The 25,302-nt window shown below is 45.7% G+C and overlaps 1 protein-coding gene across 2 annotated transcripts in view; it reads left to right on the top strand.

The window, feature by feature from the left end:
• The window catches only part of LOC147440035 (tetraketide alpha-pyrone reductase 1-like), a 111,564-nt gene extending 86,903 nt beyond the window's left edge, over positions 1 to 24,661 (top strand). The window contains exons 4-7 of one of the 2 annotated variants that reach the window (XM_086485729.1): positions 22,002 to 22,091; positions 23,593 to 23,755; positions 23,979 to 24,171; positions 24,297 to 24,661. In XM_086485729.1, the coding sequence (XP_086341855.1) occupies positions 22,002 to 22,091; positions 23,593 to 23,755; positions 23,979 to 24,171; positions 24,297 to 24,459 (609 nt within the window). In that variant the 3' untranslated portion in view covers positions 24,460 to 24,661. The remainder of the gene's footprint in view (positions 1 to 22,001; positions 22,092 to 23,592; positions 23,756 to 23,978; positions 24,172 to 24,296) is intronic. The other variant, XM_086485730.1, reaches the window with a different exon arrangement.
• Positions 24,662 to 25,302: the final 641 nt, after the last annotated feature.

Raw genomic sequence — 25,302 nt, 5'->3', positions numbered from 1 at the left:
CCCCCCAATCCTGACTTTGAGCCTAAAAGACTCTTGAAGTCGGCACTCTTGTATGGCTGCTTGTATCTTAGTGTTAATCTTCTGATGTGCTACCTCGTGGGCTCCTTTCTCAATGGCCATGATAGTCTCGGTGAGGGAAACCTTGCCTTTGTCTACTTCAGCGAGCATAGCCTGGCTCTCCGATTCCTTCCCATCTTCAAGTTTGCGCAAGGGCTCCTTTAGTTTTTCATTCTCCTAGATGAGCTCTTGAACCTTGGCCTCCAAATCCATAATCCTTGCTTCTTGTCGAGTGATGGGGTCTTTTCTTGGCGTAGCTGCCACCGCAAGAACATTCTTGCGAGTGTTGGAAGTCGGAGTACCAAAGGAGGACATTACCCTGTTTAGATACGTCCACTGTCGGGCGTGAACAGGTTATTAAGCTTAATAATGTAATTAGTTTGAAGGTTAAGGTGTAGATGGTAAACGATTTGACGACAGGGGACAAGTAGATGATTGGAGAATGGCGACGACGAGCAAATGAAGCAAATGAGGTAACGCAGGGGCTGCGTAACTGTTGTACTTGCAGGGCGCGTGTCTGTGTAACTGTTGTACTCGTAGTGTCGCGCTGGATGGTGCAGAGAGAGGGTCTCTTTGTGAGAGAGATGGGTGAGACTGAGGGCTTGACGCCCCCCACAAGGCTGCCCACGCCCAGGGGGGACTTGCAGCGGCTTGTTTCTGCTGTACCCGCTAGGGTTGAGAGAGAGAGAGAGAGAGAGAGAGAGAGAGAGAGAGAGAGAGAGAGAGAGAGAGAGAGAGAGAGAGAGAGAGAGAGAGAGAGAGAAGAACTCTACTGGCTTTGCTGTGGTTATGAGGGCCGTGCTCTCATGCAACTAGTCTCTCTGTTGTCGCCCTCTAGGGAAATCCCTCACCAGATGCCATATCTCATGACATCTAGGGAATTGGTTCGGTCTGCCCGTAACCACGATCCTTTGCAAGTGTAACACCCCTTTCCACTCAAAAGTGATGATAGCTAGAAAGTCTGTGGAAGGGATAACAGCCACCTATATAGATGGCATTTGGCTTTTCGAACGTTTATAATATTCACTATTGTCCAAGAGATAGCATGTCAATCACCAAACTAAAGGTTTTGCAAATTGGTGATGAAGATTTGTGACAATGTATTCTCACCTTCTATTTTAAGAATTTAGAGAGGATGGCACATCGATTGGATATATATGGGTCCCCGACAACGAAACCATCTTTTTCTTTGAACGAGGGAACTACACCCACCCTGACATGCATGAGGCTATCCCTTGAGTCCGATCCTCCATTAGGCTCAGCTCTCATTCTCTACGATGAGTCTCATTGACTATGCACTTTATGCCCCCATTAAGTGTGCGAATCTGAGCATCACACCCTACTTGAGTGCTTATTTTCATCACATTAGAGCTTGCTTCCCCCACATTTTCAGCCATGAGCTCTCCCTACACACATTCGTCTCCCAACTAGGACGTGGACTCTCTATTGCGACCCTCATTGGAGACTCATTGCCACAATTCTTGAGCATCGAGATTCACTTATCAGCTCCACAGATCCCAACATGATACATCTCTTTTGGTCCCATAAGTCATTATTGACCTTCGAGGAAGATAATAAAATCTATCTCTCTCTGTCTCTCTCTTGTGGTTTGATGCATCTAATATAGAATATAACACACCAGGCATTGATAGAGTAGATATATATTGTCATCAGTGTGAGCTCATATGGATGGATGTGATCTGAATTTGATCATATCCTATTGACCAACTTGATCTTTTCTAGCATCAATTCACCCATCCAACCCTCTCTCTCTCTCTCTCTCTCTCTCTCTCTCTCTCTCTCTCTCTCTCTCTCTCTCTCTCTCTCTCTCTCTCTTAATAGGGAAATTCATGGAATCATTTTTCAAGGCATTTTTTTAAAAAACTTGGAAAAGAAGAGAGTCGTGTCTTGCTCATAATTTGCCTATCGTAGATCTTATCTTCATACGTGACATCTTTCGAAAGAGGATATGAACACTTGCTATCTTTGTATTCATGATGTTGGTAAAAATGCCAATGTCTTGTCATTAAAATGGAGCGTAATTTACACATTAATTGAGGGATGGATTAGAAGATTGGTATAGCTCATTGGTTCTTAATGCTTGAGGGAGGTGACGACAAGCTTGGTATAATTCCTCATACTGTTACTTGGGGTTTAGGGTCATGACCATAAGCTTTTTGGAACTAATTTTTCATGGGGTGGCTTAAAAATATGCCTTAATCTACTAGTTGAGTGTTAGTGTTAATACTAGTTCCTATGGTACTTCTCCTTGAGGGTGTCCATTTGTATCTTGTCGAAGTACAGGGTTTTGTAGCATTCTTTTTATGTCTTTGTAGCAGGCTACAGTGTCACTGCTACAGGACACAGTTACAGTTAGTACAGTTGGTCTGGTCTGTTCACACTGGACGGACACTCTGGGCAGTGACACGTGGCAGGGATACGGATGGTGGCCTAGTGGACATGTGGCCAGGTCACACTTAGCTGGCTGACATTTATGAGCCGTTGGTGGCTCTTTATGATTGTATATATGAGTAGTAGCCGTTGAGTCATTATTATTATCTTGTACGTAGTCGTCTAGAGTGAGTCTTACACAGAGCACTGCGTCACCATCCCTGCACATCTGAGCCTCGACACCCCATTTGTACTATGAGTCCTGGGCTGGAGCTGAGTGTGCTGCCATGCTAGAGTCTGTACATGGTTCTTTGAGCTAGTCGAGTCCACATGTTCTGGTCCACTGTTGTGTCTCTGTTGTTATCCATCGTTTCTGTGTTTCATTCTGTTTGAGAGAGTTTCCATTTGTTTGAGTGAGATTGTCACGCACATTGCACTGAGGGGCACCCACACTGTAGAGAGCACGACACATTATCCGCGCTACAGGTGCTCTCATTTTGGCGATCACGGTGGGACCGAAACTGAAGTCTCACTCTGTTGAGTAGCTGGTTTCTTCGCTTCGCCTGTGCAGCCTGTTGGTCTGGTCCAGTTTCACCCTTGACAGCTTAATCTAGCTGGTCTAGTGTCACCAGCGTGTGACTACTATCTATCCTTTTTGTTGATTTCTTTCTTATTATCTATTTACTTTCACTTTTTGGAAACACCCCTCGGGAAATCTAACTGCCCTGCATTGCATAGCTAGTGTGGAATTGTCCAGAGGGAGTCCAGGCCTGAGGGCAAGAGAGCACTAAGGTTGGACAAGGACTATGGTTAGCCAAGTGGGGTCATTGACTAGCCAAAGTGGAATCCTTTGCTACAGAGGCTACATTTCAGTTCTGGATGTGGCCGCAGTGTACAAAGAGGGTCGGATGACCTAGAAAGATACAATGGCAGCATCTCCTAAAATTTAGGGAACTGCTATTTTGGGACCTGAAAATGTGTTGACGTCATTACCTCCGGAATGACAAAGGGAACATTTTCTTACTCTGCCGTGAAGTCAACTGGGCAACCGGTTGGGATATTTTTAGGCGGCAACCCCGAAACGGGAAAATGCTTGTAAAAGTGCCAAGTGGCACCTTCTGGTGCACTTGCCTTATGCAACAAGAAGTGGCGCTGAATTTGAAGGGAAGAAGGCCTCATTTTCAGATTTGTCACAGGTTAAGAGCTATGGAGTGCTTGCTTTCCCTCTTATGCACAGTGCGGTGCCAGGAGTGATGCCCTGCACGCTACTCACTGCCCTCTCTCTCCCCTTTGGCAGTATGTTATGCCCCTCTAGTGGGCTCTTCATTTGACCAATGTACAGTTGTGTGGGTTCATGCGCGATTGCCGAGGCAAGAGCCTCTTGCACAGGTACTGGATTAGCTAGCGGCTAATCCCCCCGCAGGTACAGGTGAATTCGGAGAGGTTTCACGCCAGAAATCTCGTCCGATTCAAAGGGCAAGTAGCCCTACAGGTGCGGGAGCTCGAGGACTTGCTAGGGATGCGACCGGCACGCGAAACGGAGCCCGAAACAGTGAATTACAGCCTGCTGTGTATTTTTGCAGGTTTAGGGTTTTGGCCCTAAACGGACCCTAATACCCCCAGGAGGTTCGGGGACGCAAGGGGACCGCTGTACAGGCGATCTGGCGCATTTTCAGGGCTGAAAACAGAGAATTCAGCGTGCTGCAGATTCTCGCCAGGTTTTGCAAAGTGCCCGTATGCGTCGGGAAAGTCAGTCAATGCGTGGGAATACTGACCGTGAAGGGTTCTAGTACAGTTATGCTGCCGAAATCGGGCTGGAACAGTGGAAATTCAGCCGAGTTTGTGCGGGGCAGCTTGTAGGAACCACAGCGTTTATTCCCTCTTTTGAATAATAAAGAAATACCGAAAGGGGCGCCTAAGTTAGGGGCCAATCTGGTGTCTGTCCACTCATACAGGTGCAATCTAGCAGCCTGTATCCCTCTCCCCTTTGATGTGTCTTGAAAGTACAGGTAAAATAGACGACTAATAATGGGTGAAAGCTAAATCAAGGTTTAAAGTAAAGTCTACCGCCCTTTTTGGATTGAACAGGCCGGTTTCATGGTTCCATCGACGGGATTAAATCACTTTTTTCCATAGAAGTGAGCCTTGGTCAGTTTTGGGCTTGAAGACACAGGGGATCATAGACCAGACACAGGGAATTGCAATTATGGCTGACAGACCAGATGATGTGACTGAAGAGGTTTCCTCTTCACAGGGTCAACAGACACATGAAGTGGGTGAGTCCTCAAGACCACCACAGACTGATGATGATATATTCAGGACCCAGTTGGCTACTGCTGTGGCTATGTTCACACAAGTAATGCAGAATCCGAGGTTTTTAGCCTTTCTGCAACCTCCTGTTCCGTCTCAGCAAGTTGGGTCACTGGATCATATTCAAAAGCCTGTTAAGGCTCGAGCACAGGTGATTCATACCGCACAGTCGATGGAAACACCTGTACACTTGACGGAGAACATGCAGTCTCCACAACGTATGCCTAAGGTGCAAGAACAGGTGGCTGAGATGCCAGTTTTTCAAGCTGTACCAATTCAGCCCGCCACCTTTCAGCAGCCTATAGCTGGTTCTAATGGGCAGGGAAGCAACCTACAGGCTATGCAACAGGTCTTCCCACCACCTTCAATACATCCTGGCTATTTTGGAGGTGGATCGGTATTTCAGAGCATGGCTGGTCATGCACCTGGAAATCAGTTTTATACGCCAGGAACAGTGTTTGCGGGTGCTCAAACGATGATGCCTAACCCCATGTACAGTGTCATGGGTATGCAACCAGGGTTTCAAAGCACTCAGGGACAATTTGGGATGCCACAAGCAAATTTTGGTATGGCTGGAATTACAAATCAGCAGCCAAATATGGCATTTCCAGGGCAAGTTAATAGCGGCCAAGGAACACAGATGAACCCTAATAGTGTTCCCATGTTTCAGTCACTTCCATATGACAATTTAACGCCGCTGGAGAGGCCAACTCCATACAAAGAAGGTGGCAAAGGTGTGTCATTCACGACCTTTACAGGGTTTGATGACAGGAAGAAGGCTCTTTCATTCCTCCAGCAGTTTGATAAGGCCTATGCAGGGGGAAACTTTACAGAGGCTTCAAAGGTCCGCAAGGCAGCCACTTTCTTGACAGGGAATGCGGGACAATGGTGGACAACTTTATTGCTTCAAGGGCAAGCTCCGTCCACATGGATTTACTTCAAGCAGATTTTTGCAGCAGCATGGTTATCTGATGATTTCGAAGCAGATGTCATGACAGAATGGCACCAGCTTAATGCTGCCACTTGCAGAAATCTGGATGATTACAATCGGAAGTTTTGGAAAGCTCTACTTCCAGTAACTTCCTATAGATTTGTGCCATTGACAGAACAGATAGAAAAATACTGTTGTGGCCTACCCAAAGGATTGAGAAAATACTGCACAAAGACCAAAGTCACTACTTTGACGCAGCTCATCGAGGTAGCAAACACTGGCAATGGTTTGCTCAAGGGAGAAGATTGTGAATTTAACACTGGCGTCAAGGCAGGATCAGGCAAGAAAAATTCAGCCAAGCACGTTCCCAATGAGGCTCCTAAAGGGACTCAGGAGTCGGCCAACGCAGGGAAAGACAAAGCTACGGCTGAATCACAAAAAGGACCAGCGAAGAAATGGAAAAGACGTTTTCCTCACAAGTCAGAAGAGCAAAAGAAGGTCCTGAGGACAGAGAACAAATGCTTTATATGTGAGCAGCCTGGCCACATTGCTTACAACTGTCCTACAAAGAAAAGGCCAGCTGATTCTGAAGACAAGGAGGACAGGAAGGGAAAGAAGCTCATGGCTGGTCTAGTGCCAGATATGGTGGGCGACAAGCCAAATTCAGATGCAAGTGAGCTTTGCAGAGCATGGGGAAAGGTTAGGGATCAAACAGTGCTTATCTTCTTTGATCCAGGTGCCAAAGCCAACTTTATTTCCCCAGAATTGGCTTCAAAGTTGGGAATCAGACCTGAAGAGATGGGGTATACAGCAGAGGCAGGTTTGGCATGTCCTGGCCATACAGAGGCTGTGACACCCATCATTGGAAAGTTGCGTCTACATATCCAGTCCTATGTAGATGCTGAAGAATTTTACATCATGCCACTGGACGGATGTGATGTGTTGTTAGGTATTCCTTGGTTGTTTCGTGTACAGGGAATCATGGATGCCTACAACAAAAAGATCACTGTACAGAGCAGGGGAAAGACTCATATTCTGGATGTAAAGCTTAAAGGGGAGTCTATTCCTACTGTATCAGCTTCTGCTATTACTTCTGTAATGAAAAAGCATCTTTCTGCGTACTTGGTTTTTGCACGTGAAGTGTCAGATTGTGATGAATCAAATTTATCTGTGCTAGATAAAGAAAGGTCAATGTTTTTACAACAGTATAGTGACTGTTTTTCCGATTCATTACCGTCTCAATTACCGCCAGAGAGACCCGAGGACCATGCGATAGATTTGGTGCCAGGCTGTAGCCCACCAAATAAGCCTCCGTACAGGGTTAGTGCGGCTCAGCAGAAAGAGATAATGGGCCAAGTACAGGAGCTGTTAGAAAAGGGGCTGATTCAGCCCAGTTCATCTCCATTTTGTTCTCCAGTATTGTTAGTGCAAAAAAAGGATGGCTCATGGCGTATGTGCATCGACTACCGTGCACTGAACAAGAATACCATCAAGAATAGGTTCCCTATACCTAGAATTGATGATATTATGGACAAATTAGAAGGAGCAGCTATGTTTAGCAGGATAGATCTAAAGAGTGGGTACCATCAGATCCGCATTAGATCAGAGGATGTGCACAAGACTGCTTTTAGAACAACGTTTGGCCTTTACGAATTTTTAGTGATGCCCTTTGGTCTCACAAATGCTCCTGCTACGTTCAATAGGATGATGGACAGAATTTTCCGTCCACACCAGCAGTTTGTTGGTACATTCTTTGATGACATAATAGTCTACTCAAAGAATGAAGAGGAGCATAGGCATCACTTGGCCATTGTGTTCAAAGAGCTACGCAGTCATAGGTTGCTCATCAATGCAAAGAAAAGTGAGTTTTTTCTGGAAGAGATTCACTTTCTGGGACACATTGTCTCAAAGGATGGTGTCAGAATGGATCCTGCAAAAGTTGAAGCGATCAAGTCATGGCCAAATTTGAAGACGGTGCATGATGTCCGAAGCTTCTTGGGACTATGCTCCTATTACAGAAGGTTTATCCGAAATTTCGCTGAGATTGCTTCACCTTTACATGCTCTTCAAAAGAAGGCAGTCACCTTTAGATGGACACAAAAAGAGATTTCAGCTTTTAATCTCTTAAAGGAAAAGATGACTTCGGATCCAGTCATTGTGTTGCCAGATCTTAGGAAGTCATTTGTGGTCCAGTGTGATGCCTGCGGTAGTAGCATTGGTGCTGTGCTAATGCAAGATGGCAGGGTAGTAGCCTATGAGAGCAGAATTTTGCAAGGGCCAGAGATGACCATGCAGGTCTATGAGAAAGAGTTACTGGCTGTGATTCATGCGCTCTTAAGTTGGAAACACTACCTGCTAGGTGCAGACTTTGTTGTCCAAACGGACCATCAGACCTTGCGATACTTCTTGACACAGACAAAGTTATCTGAGAAGCATATGCGATGGGCAAATATCTTGTCCATGTTCCATTTTCAGATTGTGCATGTGGAAGGCAAGAAGAACGTTGTGGCTGATGCCTTGTCAAGGAAGCCACAAATTTCAGCTGTGTCGATTCCTTATCATCATGAACTTGATGATATGAGAGAACAGTATGCAAATGATGAAGATTTTGCAAGGGTCTTCGAGCAACTAATGGATGGACAACGTCATGAACACTATCTTCTTAAAGACGGGTTCATGATGATGCATGGCAGATTGTGTGTCACAAAGCCATTGCGACGCAAAGTTATGGAAGAGAGTCATGTCCCACCGTATGCAGGGCATCGTGGTATCGATGCTACAGTTAAAGCGGTTGAGACATTCTTCTGTTGGCCTACATTGAGAAGGGATGTGGATGCCTTTGTGCGAGAATGCCTAATATGCCAAAAGGTCAAGTTTGACAGGCAAAAGGCACCAGGGTTATTGCAACCACTACCTATTCCAGATAAACCATGGGAAAGTATTGCTATGGATTTTATCTTTGATCTTCCAAGAACGCAGACAGGAAATGATGGTATTTGGACCATTATTTGTAGATTCAGCAAACAGGCTCATTTTATTCCTGTCAGGAAGAAGATAAAGCCAGATCAGATGGCACGCTTGTTTATGAGCAATATTTTCAAGTATCATGGCATGCCACAGTCGATTATTAGCGACCGTGATCCACGCATGACTAGTTTGTTCTGGAAAGGCTTGTTTGAGAATATGGGTACCACGCTCAAATTCTCTTCGTCATTTCATCCTCAAACAGATGGGCAGTCAGAAGAGGCAAATTCTACTGTCCTAGATCTGCTGAAGTGCTATGTGTCAGAGCATAAAGGAAAGTGGGAGCAGTATTTGCCATTGGTGGAGTATGCATACAATAATACAGTGCATTCATCAACTGGCAAGGCACCTTTTGAGATAGTTGAAGGTGGCAAGAAAGTTCCTCCCATACTGCATACAAAGGACAAGATATTTGAAGCAGATAAGTATGTTCAGGACATGGATGAAATGTACAAGAAGGTCAAAGTGGCCTTAGAAAGGACTCAGGCAAAGCAAAAGAAAGCAGCTGATCGTCACCGTCGTGAAGTGGTATATTCACTTGGTGATTGGGTGCTTTTACGCTTTGAAAAGGCAAGGTTAAAGAAGATGAAGGGCAAGGAAAGAGTGTTTCCAAAGCTCAGCATGCGTTACTATGGGCCTTTTCAAGTGTGCGACATAATCAGTGATGTTGCATATAGGCTGAAATTGCCTGACAGTTGGAAGATTCACAATGCGTTTCATGTGAGTCTTCTCAGACCCTATGTGGGTGATGTGCCAGAAGATATGCCAGCTGAAGATCAGCCGGAAGTCGAGGAACTTGACGAGATCTTGGTCCCTGAACAGATTTTGGCACACAAAGAAAGGAAAGTGAAAGGCAAGGTTGCTAGGCGTTACTTGGTAAAGTTCAGAAACTATCCACCAATGGATGCTAAGTGGATGGAAGAAGGTGAACTTGCAGAGTCACCAACTGTGTTATCACTTTACCTGGAAGCCTTCGCTTTGCAACCTACCTTGACCCCTTGAGTTTCAAAGCTACATGCATTGTCAGTGTGACAATGGCTTCTGAAACAAATGATGTACATGGTATTTAAAGTGAGCTCAAATCAAATACCTGTTACATGAATGTTAGAGCTGTACAGATTGTCAGTTTAGCAATTGCTCTTATGGAATGTCCAAAAGTTTGGTTAGTGCTATAGAAGTGAGTATTTCTTGTCAGTTTGTCAAGGATACAATGATTGCTTCTATTCAGGAGTACATGTGTAACTGCATTCTTAAACTGTCGGTTTGGGTATGCTCGAAAGTGTTACGGGATCCAACGTGTACTATAAGACAGTGGCAAAATGTGCAGCTACCATTTTGTCATTGGAAAGTTAGTGACTCAAAACAATGGCAGAGTGCGAAGCTACCACTATGTCATTGGGACAGGGTTCACACGCAGGCAATACATGAGTCGACGAGGTGTTGAATACACCAAGGTTAACAATGAGCATGTATGTGTCGTATATGTGTCGACAGGTGTTGAATACATCAGTGTTGACAGTAAGCATGTACGACATAGATGCAAACGAGGACGTTTGAGATTTCAAGAGGGGGGTATGTCACCAGCGTGTGACTACTATCTATCCTTTTTGTTGATTTCTTTCTTATTATCTATTTACTTTCACTTTTTGGAAACACCCCTCGGGAAATCTAACTGCCCTGCATTGCATAGCTAGTGTGGAATTGTCCAGAGGGAGTCCAGGCCTGAGGGCAAGAGAGCACTAAGGTTGGACAAGGACTATGGTTAGCCAAGTGGGGTCATTGACTAGCCAAAGTGGAATCCTTTGCTACAGAGGCTACATTTCAGTTCTGGATGTGGCCGCAGTGTACAAAGAGGGTCGGATGACCTAGAAAGATACAATGGCAGCATCTCCTAAAATTTAGGGAACTGCTATTTTGGGACCTGAAAATGTGTTGACGTCATTACCTCCGGAATGACAAAGGGAACATTTTCTTACTCTGCCGTGAAGTCAACTGGGCAACCGGTTGGGATATTTTTAGGCGGCAACCCCGAAACGGGAAAATGCTTGTAAAAGTGCCAAGTGGCACCTTCTGGTGCACTTGCCTTATGCAACAAGAAGTGGCGCTGAATTTGAAGGGAAGAAGGCCTCATTTTCAGATTTGTCACAGGTTAAGAGCTATGGAGTGCTTGCTTTCCCTCTTATGCACAGTGCGGTGCCAGGAGTGATGCCCTGCACGCTACGCACTGCCCTCTCTCTCCCCTTTGGCAGTATGTTATGCCCCTCTAGTGGGCTCTTCATTTGACCAATGTACAGTTGTGTGGGTTCATGCGCGATTGCCGAGGCAAGAGCCTCTTGCACAGGTACTGGATTAGCTAGCGGCTAATCCCCCCGCAGGTACAGGTGAATTCGGAGAGGTTTCACGCCAGAAATCTCGTCCGATTCAAAGGGCAAGTAGCCCTACAGGTGCGGGAGCTCGAGGACTTGCTAGGGATGCGACCGGCACGCGAAACGGAGCCCGAAACAGTGAATTACAGCCTGCTGTGTATTTTTGCAGGTTTAGGGTTTTGGCCCTAAACGGACCCTAATACCCCCAGGAGGTTCGGGGACGCAAGGGGACCGCTGTACAGGCGATCTGGCGCATTTTCAGGGCTGAAAACAGAGAATTCAGCGTGCTGCAGATTCTCGCCAGGTTTTGCAAAGTGCCCGTATGCGTCGGGAAAGTCAGTCAATGCGTGGGAATACTGACCGTGAAGGGTTCTAGTACAGTTATGTTGCCGAAATCGGGCTGGAACAGTGGAAATTCAGCCGAGTTTGTGCGGGGCAGCTTGTAGGAACCACAGCGTTTATTCCCTCTTTTGAATAATAAAGAAATACCGAAAGGGGCGCCTAAGTTAGGGGCCAATCTGGTGTCTGTCCACTCATACAGGTGCAATCTAGCAGCCTGTATCCCTCTCCCCTTTGATGTGTCTTGAAAGTACAGGTAAAATAGACGACTAATAATGGGTGAAAGCTAAATCAAGGTTTAAAGTAAAGTCTACCGTCCTTTTTGGATTGAACAGGCCGGTTTCATCTAGTCTCTCGCCTTGTTGGTCTGGTCCTCTCTCGCCTTGGTCCACCCAGTCCTTGTCCTGGTCTAGTCCTTCCTCGTCCTGGTCCAGGCCAGGTGGTCTAGTCACTCGCCCTGGTCTAGTAGAGTCTAGACCAATGTTCAACCAAATGAAAGTTGTCTTGCCCAAGTGAAGGTCTTCTTGCCCAAAGCTTGGTGGGGTTGGCGGTTACTGCATGACACATACAAGGAGGTCTTTGGAGCGTCAAAGTGCACTACTGAGTCCTCTGAAGTACTACCACAGACGGCGTCAACCCTTGGTGCCCAGTAGAAGCATATTAACCCCATCACCCATACCTACTCATACGGCTACCTCCATTCCTTCGACCGGTTCTACATCCTCCAGGTCACCTTCTCCGGTAAGGCTCTCCCCCATTTTGTTACAGCAAGCTAGTGAGCAACAGACTCTGGAGCAAGAGGCCATGGAGGAGCTCACAAGTGTTCTGGCAAAGGTGAACATCAAGTTCCCTACCTTTAAAGGTCTCTCCGCAGAAGATGCAGACGACCATGCTCGGATGTTTGTCTCTCTTTGCAGAGGTCGTGGGCTCAACAGAGAAGACGCATACCTGGTGCTCTTCCCGTCCACCTTGGATGGTCTTGCAGATAAATGGTACAGTCAGTTTGCTGAAAACCACTTTACTACTTGGACCATGTTAAGACAGCAGTTCTGTGAAGCTTTCCGACCAGGGGATTATCAAGAGAAGATTCTAGATGAGTTGGCCAACCTGTTGCTCCGGCCCAATTAGACATTTGCAGAGCTTATGACCAGAACAAAGTCCCTGGTCGCTAAGCTGCCTCAACAACCAGGGGAATTCATGGTGAAGAAGTGGGTAGAGAAGGCTCTGCCTAAGACTTCTCAACAAAATCTCAGAGAAAGTCTCTGTCGTGAAGCCAATCTGGAGGACTTTGTTGCTACTGCTACTAGAATAGAGGGAGCAAGAAGGCAATGCACTGACTCTCCTCAGTTAGATATTGCCCCTGTACTCGTGGACAGTCCATCAGACCCCTTGACTTCTTTAGGAAGGGAATTGGAAGCCCTAAAGTTACAGCGGGCCCTTCACGAAGAGAGATCCTTCTCTCTCAGACTGGAGAAGCCTCCACATCAAGAGGCTTATGATCAACTTAAAAGAGAGTTAGAAGAGCTGAGGTCTCAGAAGGAGACTAAGGCTATGGTATGGTGTAGTTCATGCTGCTCTCTAGGACACCCTCCAGACGCTCTTATTGCCACTTCTGCGAAAAATCGGGCCATGAAGATAAGGATTGCTACTATATAAAGGGATTGCACAAAATACAGCAAAGTCTTGGTCCTACTCTCCAACAGGGGTTAGCACCAGCATCCAGCATGGTTTCCCACTACGGCCATCCCAACTACATGCCACCTTTGCTCAATACCCCTGTTGTCCAAGGTATGTCAAGTACTTTCCCGACTCAAAGTTTTTATAATGCTAATGCCACCTCAACCCCTCAGAGCTTCTACACTTCAGCCTCCAACTCCATGCAGCAACCACCTCGTCCCCCGTTTCGTCCTTCCAATTGGCCCATACTCTGCTACAGATGCGGAGAATATGGGCATTATCAGAGCAAGTGTCCTTTACCTGAGGGGTCCCCTCCTTGTCGTCATTGCCCTGATTAGAAGGATCACTACAGTAAGGATTGTCCCACGCAAAGGGCATCCACGTCTTCAAGCTCGACTCAAAACCAGCAAGAATTCACCTTCCCGAAGATAAACTTGATTACTGTGAACACCGTGCCTCAACCATCACCTGCTACTCATGTGGTTAAGCTAGTGCAAGTGGAGGAGTCTGCTGGTGTCCTTACTCGGGCACAAAGAGCAGCTCTTGGTCTCAGTCTGCCCACAAGTCCACCTCGCCAGTCCCCACGTCCTCAAGCTGGTCTATTTGACCCAAAGGACGAGTCCTTCAAAATTGCTCAAGGTAAACCAACTTCCCTGTTATGTGACATTGATGGAGCCTTCTTGGAAGCAGTGGCGGACTTGGAACAGATTAAGGTCCCAAAGGGAGCCCAGTTCGAAGGCGCCAAGCCCACAACAGAAGCCATCTTGAAAAATACTTTTCAGCAGGTGTCACTATACGACATGCTAAGGCTCAACGCAACACTCAAAAGTGACACCCTGTCAGTCATTCAGTCTCTGTACCCGGGGGCTGGGCCTAGTGGCGGGCACCTCCCTGTATAGCCCTCAGAGTCTTATTTGATTTCCTATCCAACTGCTCCTCTCACCGATTATAAAAGTCCTCGTCTCACTGTATCTATTCTTGGGCACCAGCTATCCGGTGTCATCGTTGATGGTGGATCTGGAATCAATTTGATGCCCGAATTCACTATGATGGCCTTAGGTCTAAAGCCTACCCGACCTGCTCCTTTCACTGTTACATTGGCCGATCAGAGAACAGTCTACCCAGTGGGCATAGTCGACAAGGTGCCTCGGAAGGTACAAGATTTCACTTTCAACTTGGATTTTGTGGTAGTTAATTTTCCCCAGGTAGAGGGAGGTTATCTCTTGCTGATTGGTAGGCCATGGTTGCGACATACGAAAGCACTTCACGACTGGGGAAACGACGCGATGTGGATACATACTCCTGGCTGTCCAATGCAACAAATTCGTCTCGAAGGAGGTATGGATCCGGTCCTTCAGCATAGCTCTTTGTCAGTAGAGTCCAATCCTGACTTGGAGCAGCCGGTCCCTCCTGATGGATCCGATGAAGACTTACTGCAGTGGTTAGAAGCTACCTCTTCAATGCCATGCTATGTAGTCTCTCTTCAACCTTTGCCAACAAATTCACCCTCTCCTCCTGATCCTACACCTGAAGCTACACCTAAAGCCAGTAATCCCAGTCAGCCAAGTGCGCCAGAACCAAGTGGACCGGTCTCTGGTGACCATCCTTCAGAGGGTCCCTTGGTGGAAACCGTCGGGCTGGGTGAGCCTATAACCCACCATAGAAGGGGGAAAAAGTCTCCCTTGCAAGAAATGGCCAACACCTCAGCTCCTTCCTTAGCCTCTACTCCATCTGACTCTCCACCCATGCCGAAGCACTTTGAGGTATGTGAGGATTTACCATTCGTAGAGCTTCCATCAGGATGGTTGAAGGAAGAGTATGCTGATTTCAACATTGATCAGACGCCATCTCATAATGTCCAGAAGCTCACAGAGGCAGCACGGTCTTCTCTCCCTGACGCAGCCTCGCCCACGGCACCGCCCGACCCAGTCAGAGAGGTCAACCTAGGCGGCCCTGACAACCATCAGCCCATCTTGTTAGCCGCTTGGTTATGGGATCACCCTGCTCTACTCGACCTGGTAATCTCTTTTATGCGCTCTTTCAAGGATGTGTTTGCCTGGTCTTACCACGATTTGGAAGGAATCCCAGCAGAGCTAGGAGTCCACACAATTCCTTTGGTTGAGGGGGCTAAGCCGGTCAGAGGACGGGCTTACAAACTGAATCCCAAGTATGAAGAAGCAGTCAAAATCGAGTTGGAAAAAATGCAAGAAGCAGGTATTATTGTACCAGTAGAGCATTCAGAATGGTTGTCCCCTATGGTTATTGCCCCAAAGAAGCAGTCCAACAAAATTCGAGTTTGCGTCGACTACCGAGCTCTGAATAAGGTCACAATCCCGGATGCATTTCCGACCCCTTTCACTGAGAGAGTCCTCGAAGATGTCACTGGCCATGTACTGTATAGTTTTATGGACGGGTTCAACGGCTACAATCAGTTAGGAATACATCTTGACGACCAAGTCAGAACAGCTTTTGTGACTCCCTGGGGTATTTTCATCTACACTAGAATGTCTTTTGGGCTTAAAAATGCACCGCCTTCTTTCAATCGCATAGTATATCTCATCTTTGTCCTCTGCTTACTGATCACCTTCGCATATTCATGGACGACTTTTCCACCTTCTCGGGTGCTCAATGTTCGACCCTAGTAGAAAATCTAAAGGAGCATCTTGCTCAGCTCTCTGCAATCTTCCTTAGGTGCAGAGAGGCACGTTTGAAGCTCAATCCGAACAAGTGTCCTTTTTTGGTCACCCAAGGCACACTGTTGGGCCATGTGGTGTCTGCTCAAGGTTTAGCACCTGACCCAGAGAAGAAAGTGGCCATCTTGAAGTTACCTCCTCCCATAAATCCCAAAGGTGTTCAGAGCTTTGTGGGCCACACCGGCTATCATCGCAGGTTTATACGTATGTATGCACAGGTGGCTCAACCATTGACCCGGCTCACCAGTGCTGCTGTTCCCTTCCAGTGGTCAACACCTGAGGCCGAAGCATTTGCATACCTCAAAAAACGCCTCACTGAAGCGCCTATTCTAGTTGCCCCGGATTGGGCCCTACCTTTTCATGTGCATACAGATGCCAGTCTGCTGGTTGTGGGTGTTGTGCTGACTCAGCCTAGCAAAGAGTTCAACTTGGATCGCCGTGTACATTATGCAAGTCGCCTGCTCACCAAAGCAGAGCGCAACTATAGCACCACAGAGAGGGAAGGTTTGGCTATAGTGTATGCTCTACAAAAATTTCGTCACTATTTGCTAGGGGTCCACTTCACAATTATTACTGATCACCATGCCTTGCGCTATCTGCTTAATAAGCCACAGGTCGCAGGTCGAGTATGGTGATGGCTCCTCCTATTCCAAGAGTTTGATTTTGAAGTGGTACTCCGTCGTGGTAAGCATGTAATGGCTGACCACCTCTCTCGCATTCACACAGGTGAAGAAGCTACCGGGATTGCGGACGACTTTCTAGATAGCAGTCTTTTTAAAATTGATACAACACCGGAATGGTACGGCGAGGTCTTACATTTTCTCTCTACTGGCCTGTAGCCAGAGAAGGCATCTCCACTGCAGAAGAGGAGATTGCTGTTGAAATCCAAGCCTTTCACTCTGATTGGGGGCCAGCTCTACAAATCGGGACCAGATGGTGTGCTGAAGTGTTGTGTCTCGCCACATGAGGTGGAGCATATTCTGGAGGATGCCCACAATGGTCCCACTGGTGGCCATTACCCTGGTCACATCACCGCCCAGAAGATTCTACAGAGTGGTCTATGGTGGCCCTACGTTTTTAAGGATGCAATAGCATATTCTAAGGTTTGTGATGTGTGCCAGCGCTGTGGGCCGAAGCCAAGTAAGCAATCCAACCGTCCTCTGCAGGTCTCGATAGCGTGGCTACCTTTTGAGAGATGGGGCTTGGACTTTGTGGGTCCAATATATCCCCCGGCTCAACCAGGTAATCGCAAATATCTGCTAGTGGCTACACACTATGCAACAAAGTGGGCAGAGGTAGTGGCGACAGTAGATTGCACTGGCAATACAGTAGCCAAATTTTTATATGAAAATATTTTATGCAGATTTGGATGTCCCTTAGAGATCACCAGTGATAAGGGCAGTCATTTTGTCAATGACATGATCTCAACTTTGCTGGCCAATTACAAGATTTTTCATTGCAAGTCGTGCTCTTATTACCCTAGAGCCAATGGGCAGGCCGAGAGCACCAACAAGGTTCTCATCGCCCTCCTACGGAAAGCATGTCATCTCCATCCAGCATCGTGGGCTCAGGCTGTGCACGGCACTCTTTGGGCATACCGCACATCTTTCAAAGCAACAACGAATCACACGCCTTTTCAACTCGCTTTCGGCTTGGAAGCCATAGCTCCATTTGAGTTCAACTCCGGATCCCCTAGGGTGGGCAGTCTGCGTGCAAATTTGGGCATGGAATCTGCTTCTATATCCCGTCTCACCTTATTGGATGAAAGCCGCCGTTTAGCTTCACATGCTCTGCAAGCGGAGCAACTTCGTCGCAAAGCGTGGCATGATCGCCACCTCAAAAAACCGAAAATAACACAAGGCACACTGGTGCTACTCTATCAGGGAAAATATTTGAAAAAAGCAAAGAAGCTGGTTCCAGCTTGGCAAGGGCCCTTCGTGGTTGAAGAGATTTTACCACAGGGGGCAGTCCAGTTAGTCACTCTTGAAGGTGTCTCCCTACCACTGGTAAATGGATCCAGACTCAAGATTTACCATCACTAGAGCTGACTTGCCATCATCACTGGCCCTGGTGATGGTATACTTCACTGAATATGGTGGTATTATCCCTACATCAGTAGCCTTATTATTGTTCCTCTTTATGATTTCCGTTTTCTACTATTTTCCCTATCACCGAGTCTTCTCCATCCCATCTAAGTTGTAAGCAAAAATCAATCCTCTCTTTGATCTTCTAATTTCCTTTTTCTCATCTCGACTGTACTCCCAGTAAGGATCTCGGATCTGCTCTCATTTCATTCAACAAGTCACTTGATTTTGCCTCACGATTCAGCGTGTCTTTTGATTTATTTTATCTCAGGAACATCTCCACTCTTTCCAATCCACGGTTATCCAGCTGTCTCATCTCCACTCTCAGAATCTTTGCTTCTTTGTATCAGTCTCTCTCTTCCCTGTGGAGTTCTTCAAAAGAGGCAATCCCATCTCCACTCTTTTCTTTGATAAGGCTGTTATTTTGGAATATTATCAGCTCTGTTTTGAGTAGGAACATTCACTTTCACTAAGTTCACTTTCTATTGGGCTGATTTTTAAGTAAAACTCCTTAAATCTATAGAAGCATATGCTTTTTGAGTTCTCTTGGCTAACTCTCTAACTCTCTGAGAGAGTTCTATACCTAAGATGTACGTCCCTCGCCTCCACCCACTTTTGCCTAGTAAAACTCGCCTCAGCCCACCCTGCCTAGCATACCCATCTAACTCGCCCCTACCTAACTTACTTCCCTCGCCCCTACCCTCTACCCTCCCACTTTCGCCCCTACCCTCTACCCTCCCACTCTCGCCCCTACCCTCTAACTCTCGCCCCTACCCTCTAACCCTCTCCCCTACCCTCTACTCTCGCCCCTACCTTCTAACCCTCTCCCCTACCCTCTACTCTCGCCCCTACCCTCTCAGCACCCCCTCTCGCCCCTACCCTCGAACCCTCGCCCCTACCCTCTACCCACCTACTCTCGCCCCTACCCAGTTCCCCTCCTCTGCTATTGGATTCGCCCCTACCCAAAGCTTTGAATTCGCCCCTACCCTAACTTACTCGCCTCAGCCCTAACTTCTTCGCCTATTACCTCTTGATTCGCCCCTATACCCAATCCTCAATCGTATCCTCTCGCCCAGCCCCACAAGAAATCGCACCAGCTTCCCTTCTGTCCAGAGGCTGCCTAGCCAAATCCCAAATCGTTTCTATACTCCGCCTTGGTCTGCATCTGTCTAATCGTGGTGCTTTTCCATCACTTGGTCTACTCAACTGCTCATTGTTTGTCATCCATCCGACCTCACCATGGCAGGAGGTAGCAAGCAACAGGAGAAACAGCCAGAAGGAAGCAGCAAGAGAAAGGTAGAGTTGAAGAAGAGGAAAGCTCTGGTTGTAGAATCAGAGAGCGAAGCAAAGGAGGTATCTGCAAGCAGCAGCCATGGCATAGATGACTTTACCTCCAGTGACCCAAGTGATGAGAGCTACAAAGCAGACTCAGCAGCATCTGATGATTCAGATGTAAATTCCGAGTCAGGTGCTTCCAGTGATCAGGAGGAACATTCAAAAGTGGCTCAGAAGAAAGAAAAGCAGCCAATCATCACTCATGAAATCAAGAGGCCTGCTTCTTCAAAAAATCGCACAGCATTCTCATTAAATTTTCATATGCAGCAACCTCGACCATCTCTCAGTGAGGTGCTTTCTACAGCTCAGCTACGAACTCTGGGCCTCACAGCATTGGCTGATGTAGATTTACCTGATACGGTTCCAGTAGAGCTGATACATCAACCGTTGAAAGACTTTCCAAAGGTCCGAGGCCACAAGCTAACAGCTACAAGGCTTGGCCATGCCATGGGTATGACCAACTTTCCAGCTGTGAAGTCTACTACTTGCACTTTCTCTTTGCTGTCCAAGGATGCGACAATTCAAGCATGTCAAGAGCTATTGAGTTCGGATCACCTGGATTATGAGCGAAACAGACGGCTTCTCGCAATCTTCAGGTATTACTTTCTGGCTCAAGATGCCAAAGAAGACAAGGAAAAAACTGATCTTCTCACTACATTCTCACACTGCGACGGGCTATACTGTTTAATCCACTCTATCCCTTGTGGATTCCACCAGATTCTCTTCAGCTCTTTGCAGACTAGGGCTAAAAGATTTCGGGCCCAAGTGCATTCGGGCCCAAGTGCAGTCTGTGCAGTTAAGTTTTAAATGTTTTGCGGCACCTCTCTTGGCATGGGTCATAAACATACCTATCAACCCAAATGAAGTGGATGAGGAGCAAGGAACCTCGAAAGGGAAAAGGAAAACCGTGAGCATGCAGGTTGACCCCACAGTCACCAAGAAAAAAAAGATCAAGGTGAAAGTGGTGAAGGATACAGTGAAGTCTCTACTCTCCTTGCCAGTTTCTGAGAGCCAGTAGACTAGGGTACATTTTCAGCGTCACACGTCTACTTCTACCCCTGGTTCTGCTGTGCCGGCGCCAGTGTCTACTGCCGCTCCTCAACACAGGATGGTCACTTCACCCATACAGGATCCTCTTCCTTCTTCTCCCATCTTCACTCATACACCGGTCAACATATCTTTCTCTCCACCTACAACAACAATCTTAGAGGCACCTACTACACCTGCTGTACCTACTTCTAGCTCGCCGGCTGTGCCACATGTGCGCCCTTCAGCATCACATGCATGTGAGGGATCTTCAGGTATGGCCGACTCCACTTCTCTGTTTCAGCTTTCAGAGAAGTTACTTCAGGACTCCAGAGCTGTTATTGCCACCATCGAGCTAGGCGCAGAGCAGCTAGCTGCAACGCACCAGCGTCACTCTGCCACATACGCAGCTATGGAGGGATCTCTGCGAGTTGCAGAGAGTGCCATCGTAGATCGAGATGCAATGATTTTTGCACTACAGCAAGCATTGAAGATAAAGTCAAGGATTATTGATGACCTAAAAGCACAGGTGCAGGGATTTCAAGAAATGCTTATGTATGGTAACAGGCCTACCCAAGCTCCTGTGGGATATGGATGGACTGGGCCAGGGATACAGGTCCAGAATCCAGCAGGCTTTGCAAATCCAGCAGGTCCCTCTCAGCCCTCTCAGCAGTTCATGGAACACTACCCAGCTGGTCCCTCTCAACCCTCTCAGCAGTTCATGGAACACTACCCAGCTGGTCCCTCTCAGCCCTCTCAGCAGTTCATGGGACACTACCCACAGCCCCAGTTCCAGTACTTTACTCAGCAGGGGTCTCAAGTCCAGATGCCACCCATGCAGAGCCAGAGTGTTCCTTGCTATGACGGTGTTGCTGGTGCACACCGCCATGGTTTATTTACTAGGCGTCCCGAGTTCACTTCAGGGTAGGTGCTTCCATCCGTTGTGCAATAGATGGCTGCTCAAACCACAGGAAGCCAGGTTATGCAGAGCACAGTCCAGCAACCGCATCATTACACAATCGATCTGATGGCGCCTCCTGATCCGGATACTTCTGGGGCAGCAGTGGCGACGACACTTTCCCTTGGGTGACAGGACTGTGCTCTTGCCCCACCTTTCATTGTACATATAGTTACTTTTGCAGTTTCATTCAGTGTTTGGCTCACCGAAACGGTGACCAGTCTTGTGGCGGGCAACCTGTAGGAGGCTACAGTGTCACTGCTACAGGACACAGTTACAGTTAGTACAGTTGGTCTGGTCTGTTCACACTGGACGGACACTCTGGGCAGTGACACGTGGCAGGGATACGGATGGTGGCCTAGTGGACATGTGGCCAGGTCACACTTAGTTGGCTGACATTTATGAGCCGTTGGTGGCTCTTTATGATTGTATATATGAGTAGTAGCCGTTGAGTCATTATTATTATCTTGTACGTAGTCGTCTAGAGTGAGTCTTACACAGAGCACTGCGTCACCATCCCTGCACATCTGAGCCTCGACACCCCATTTGTACTATGAGTCCTGGGCTGGAGCTGAGTGTGCTGCCATGCTAGAGTCTGTACATGGTTCTTTGAGCTAGTCGAGTCCACATGTTCTGGTCCACTGTTGTGTCTCTGTTGTTATCCATCGTTTCTGTGTTTCATTCTGTTTGAGAGAGTTTCCATTTGTTTGAGTGAGATTGTCACGCACATTGCACTGAGGGGCACCCACACTGTAGAGAGCACGACACATTATCCACGCTACAGTCTTATTGAATTGACTTTGTTCATAGGTGCCACATGATGGTAATGCACCCTTGGACGTGGATGAGACCTTCTGGACTTCTGTGGACTATTGCTTGGAGAAAAAGATGTCTTTTTGGGTGAGTTGAATTGCAACTCAATTCTTTGAGTAGAAAGGTAGTTATTGTTGCTTGCTTAAATTTTTTAGTAAAGGAGTGGCAGATTCCATGCAATACTATTTCAATCATTTAAGTAGAAGCCATTGATGAGTCTTTTGAGTGTGAACGTGCCACTTTGAAGGGGTTACTTAAATTTCGGGTGGAATCAATCACCAACAAAGTTTTCATGTTTCTCAAAAGCCTTGTTCCATTTGATACATTCTAACGTGAAGTTCTACAGAGCATCTGATTTTGATGACTAACTTTTTGCAAAGTAATAAAATTTTGATTTATATTTGCCAGTATATGGGAGTTGATAACAAGTTTGATCATCTACACAAGATGTGGATATTTTCCTAAGTAAGATAAAATAGGGTGTAAGGTTTGAGTATGCGTTCTAGATAGAAACAAAGAAACATTAGCCACTCTTGCAATTCTATATTAATGTACTCGGACACTCTAATGTCTTGTGTCTTCTCCAACGTTTTTCCCAAAGAATCCAAAGAATTTTCTTTGAGAAGAGATTCCCAATAAATTTTAAGCTGAAAATTTTAGTAGAATTTGACAGAATTTTTCCCAAAATTTTTACTGAACTGCATGACTTTGTAACAAAATTACATTTCACATGTTTATACTTCCCTTTTAGCAAAAGTTGACATTCCATAAAACAAAATCTTGCACCAAAACCTAGTTTTAATACCCACTATGGCCACAATCAAATCACTAATAATTTGATGTGTTGGTAGGGAGGATTTTTCTGGCTTTTCAAAATTTCTTCTAGAGAAGTTAATATTGTAATGGAAGTCATGATCCAAAGTGCTTCTAAAAGATAAAGCCACAAAAATGCACTTCATCAATTGAACTTATATCTTGTAATCAAGTTTTATGCCAAAACACAATCAAAAAAATAATTTACCCTAAACATGGCTTTTTGTCAGGTGAGCCATGTAAGGGATGCCCCATTTGTGTCCCTGTTAAAAATTAGACATAAAATGATAAATCAAAAGTTCCTCTGAATGCAGAGTTGGTAATGTACAAAATCTCTTACTTTTAGTCTGGTAAAATGTTAAACTTTATTATTTTAATCATTATTTAGACAACATACGTGTATATATAGCATGATTCAGCTTGAAATGACCCAAAGTTTGTGAGCACACGAAAATATGTGAACTTATGGGACTTAGCATAATGCTTGGCCATGTTTTGAAAACAAGAATGACTACAAAATACACCATCAGTATTAATAAGGATCTTTTTTTCTTCAAGGGCTAATTCTATTTGGAAGAATGTTGTGTATTATTTGTACGGTATTTTGTATGAGTCCATTTTTAAAAATCATATTGACTGAAAATAGTGCCATTTTTCTCAAAATACTTTGTCATCGGTCGGCATATAATAGGCTCTAAAGTCCACGGATATGGATGACAAGTTGTGTTGGTAGCAAACAAGTTGTGTTGGTAGATAACTTTTTCTTCTTATGTAGGGTTATATGGTTGCAAAAACCATGTCAGAGAGAGCTGCATTTCAGTTTGCGGAAGAGAAAGGCTTGGATCTTGTTTCTATTTTGCCTTCACTCGTGGGTGGGCCTTTTACTACTCCATCCCTTCCTGGGAGTCTTTCAGTTTATTTGAGTGCCATGACGGCAGGTAAATCTCCCCAACCAATAATGGGCAAATTTAAAAAAAAAGATATTTTCTGTTGGACATTCCTTACACATCCATGCTTAGTTCTTAATAAGCTTAGTGTAATAACCATAACAGAATTTCTTCTTGTTGCACTCCGAACGATGGGCCTCAATTTTGGTGGCAACCAAGAAAATGCTTCAATTGTTTGATGCTTTTGAATAATTTTAGTTCCATCACTTTGTAGATGTGCCAGTTCCCATTGTTGAATATATGTCCTATGTACATGTGGATGATTGTGTACGGGCTCATATTTTACTGATGGAGGACATGCGAACAAAAGGTCGTTATCTTTGCTCGGCATGTGATGCTACCTTTTGGGAGGTTCATCGTGAGACCATTCCTCTGCTGCAGACATTCGAACTCCCACCACCAAAATTGTAATGTTGTTGATGCCATCACACAATAAATTTCATGCTTTAAGCATTTTTGACATTTTCCATGCAACAAGACAAATAATAATAGAAATCTTTGCTCAGTTATTTATAGATATGGCTATGTGTAGGGATGTCTCTACCATTGACGTCATGGCAAAAGCTTTTTACAAACTCAACACAACAAAGCTTAGGGAGTTGGGTTTCACTTACCAATTTGACACGTTCCGAAAAATTTGTGAAGACATGGTGCCTTGCCTACTTGAAAAGGGTTATTTGAAGCAAGGAAAGTAAGTCAAATTATTTGATTGAGGTCACTTTATCATTGTGTCCCACAAAAGCCTTCCCTTAACTTTGTTTATGATAGCCAATTCCAATGCCTATTTCACAAATATGTCATAATTTATGTTAACTTGCTCAAATTATATTTTGCTACATGTACTACAGATTATAGAACTAAATTATGTGCTCTCTATAAAATATTTTGGGTGACAAATAGGGGATTGGTTCTAATTTCTTCACTTGGATAGGGTTTGTAAAAAAAGACCAAGGATGCGCTTTTCTTCTTTGTTATGAAAACCATGATTAACCACTTTTTAGGCATGGAGCTCCAACTTTTACAAGAGGGGTTGACGCCACATGAGCACATCGCTTGCTTGAAATGGTAGTGAAGTAGATTTGTTTGCTTGTCTTCACACACAAAAAAGAGAGATCTTGAACATGATTGGAGCTGGGGCTTTATTAAAGAGGCTTATGGGGGGATGTTTGATCATGTGGCATGACATGATCTTGAAGCTATGTGGTGCGTGCCTTGCTGTAGATGATGTAGATTCAAGCATTAAAATTGTTGAAACATCAAGATACATTTCATGCTCTTTGTTAATTGGTCGAAGCATCTCATGCCAACATGTTAAAGCATTTCTGATAGTTAGCTTCATCATCATTGGAAGTTGAATTCAACACAAATATTACAAGAGATGTACATAGTCAATATTTAAGATTGCATTTGTGACCCACATTGACCATGTGAGCAACAAAACTCAGAGAATATGTCATAGTTGACATTTTTGTCATGGACCTTCTATATGTGTAATTCTCCATCATGCAGACATAGATAAGGCCAATTTAAGAACTTTA

The sequence above is a fragment of the Adiantum capillus-veneris genome, chromosome 16, assembly GCF_014529385.1.
Source record: "Adiantum capillus-veneris isolate H3 chromosome 16, ASM1452938v2, whole genome shotgun sequence".
Lineage (NCBI taxonomy): Eukaryota > Viridiplantae > Streptophyta > Polypodiopsida > Polypodiales > Pteridaceae > Adiantum > Adiantum capillus-veneris.
This window is presented reverse-complemented; position numbering and strand designations above follow the sequence as displayed.